We start from the raw sequence: 1,878 nt of genomic DNA on the forward strand, positions 1-1,878 counted from the left end.
ACAGGAAGCTGAACAGAAAGGGAACGGGTCAGAGAGGAACCAGGTGAGTTCTGGTTCCGGTCCAAACCTTTTTCTTTTCGGGCAGCTCCTTGTACTTCTTGGAGAGGATCTTGGTCAGGTCCAGGTTGCTCATCTCGGGGTGGATCTTGGCGTATTTGGCCCGTTTCTCCATGAAGAAGCGGAAGTAGGGCGTCAGCGGCTTCTTGGGGAAGTCTGGGTGGGTCTGGACAGCAGAGGGACATCAGGCTCCGCCCCGTTCCGCCCGCTCTGGGTTCAGTCTGCATGCTGAGGAGCCCACTCACCTTCAGCTTCTTGCCTTTGTACGGGTTCTTCACCAGCTCCATGGCGTCCACGAGGAGCTCCGTCATCGTTCGATACTTTCGCACCTGAAACACAGAGAAGGCGTGAGGAGCAAAGACCCAGAGGCTGAGCGGAGGGCGGAGCGGGTTCTGGAGGTACCTCAGAGGACACCTTCAGCCACTTCTGGCGGCACATGTCCCCGGTGAAGCTGCCGAAGCGGACCTTGTCCCAGTCGAAGTGCGACTCTGTGGTTTTATACTTCATGGCGTCTCCGTCCGGCAACAGGCTGCGGATCCGCTCCAGCAGGGTCAGGCAGTCATCCTTAGTCCACTCATCTAAACAAGGAGAAGAGCGTCACGGCGCCGCCACGCCCGGCTCAGCCCGCCCCCCCCCGCCCGGCTCCGTTACCTGCTTCGGCTTTGATCCGCACACTTTGGGCCGCAGAGACGCTGCTGCTGCCGTTCATCCTGCAGCCAAAGGCGGCGCCTCACTGCTCTGCACAACAACACAGGAAGCTGTGAGAGCCTGAACATCAGGAGGATCTGATGAAAACAACTTTAAATAGAAATAATCTAATAGAATTCAGTGTTAAAATGAGCAGCTATGGAAGCCGTTCACATCAGATTCTAGTTCATCAGTAGAATCAGTCAGAAAGCTGGACGATAAATATGATGGGATTGATAATAAATGTTTGGATAGCAGCAGAATGGAGATACAGGAAAGGATTGAATTATTCATTTCAGTAAATCTGAAGTTAACATGTTAAATGAAGTATAAATGGCAAAAGCAAAGAAGGGCGTTGGATTTAATAAAATTCAACAGAAAAATGGAGAAATGGGAACTAGAAGAGGTTTGGTCAGACTGGTTTATACTGGGGGAACAGGAACGCTCAATGGGAACACTGGGGGAGATGATACTATTGACCATGTCATGTAAGAAATATGAGGACGGCAATTCATTCAAAATTTAAGTAAAAGTTAAATAGAATTATTTAGAAGTTTTTCAGAAAGTAACATTTACAGGATAATATTTTAATGTCTGAAAATAAAACATTTCTATAACAGATTGAATTCCTGGGTGTCATTCTGCTCCACACCAGCAGATGGCGGAAATGCATCTATTGTTGTTTGCCAACCGCCACAACATTTAAAAAAGAAGAACTTTGGATGAACTCAGTGGGCCCCAGAACCTCAGAACCCTGCGGTTCCTCTGACAGCCCCTCCCCAGCGCAGCCAGCAGGGGGCAGCAGAGAGCGCAGCTGTTCCTGCCTGACCGCAGCGGCAGCAGCTGGAAGCTCCGCTACGCTCCGGACCGGACCGGACCGCTGGGACCGGAACCAGGAGGAGCCATCTGGGCTTTCTGTAGACCTGGGCACGGCACTGCACCACAGTCTGGGGGCCATCAGGGGCCACTCTCAGGAGCCTGCCCGGGGCCCCGCGGATTGAGCTGGTCCTGACTGCCCCGGTAATGGCGTTTATTCTCCGGCAGGAGTCAGCACGGAGCCCCGCTGGCAGCTCAGAGGGACCAGAGCGGACCGATAAATGAGGAGCCTGCAGGGCCCGCAAAGAGGAGCCTGCA

At 52.7% G+C, this 1,878-nt stretch overlaps 1 protein-coding gene across 1 annotated transcript in view; it reads right to left on the reverse strand.

The window, feature by feature from the left end:
* LOC107080742 (nucleolar transcription factor 1-like) overlaps nucleotides 1-867 on the reverse strand; it is a 14,506-nt gene extending 13,639 nt beyond the window's left edge. The window contains exons 1-4 of the mRNA XM_015368949.1: nucleotides 709-867; nucleotides 460-635; nucleotides 303-386; nucleotides 41-223 (exon numbers count right to left, since the gene is read on the reverse strand). Coding sequence (XP_015224435.1) covers nucleotides 41-223; nucleotides 303-386; nucleotides 460-635; nucleotides 709-766 — 501 coding nt within the window. The 5' untranslated portion in view covers nucleotides 767-867. The remainder of the gene's footprint in view (nucleotides 1-40; nucleotides 224-302; nucleotides 387-459; nucleotides 636-708) is intronic.
* Between the last annotated feature and the right edge of the window lie 1,011 nt (nucleotides 868-1,878).

Source organism: Cyprinodon variegatus, unplaced genomic scaffold (genome assembly GCF_000732505.1).
Source record: "Cyprinodon variegatus isolate N-32 unplaced genomic scaffold, C_variegatus-1.0 Scaffold2273, whole genome shotgun sequence".
Taxonomy (NCBI): Eukaryota; Metazoa; Chordata; class Actinopteri; order Cyprinodontiformes; family Cyprinodontidae; genus Cyprinodon; species Cyprinodon variegatus.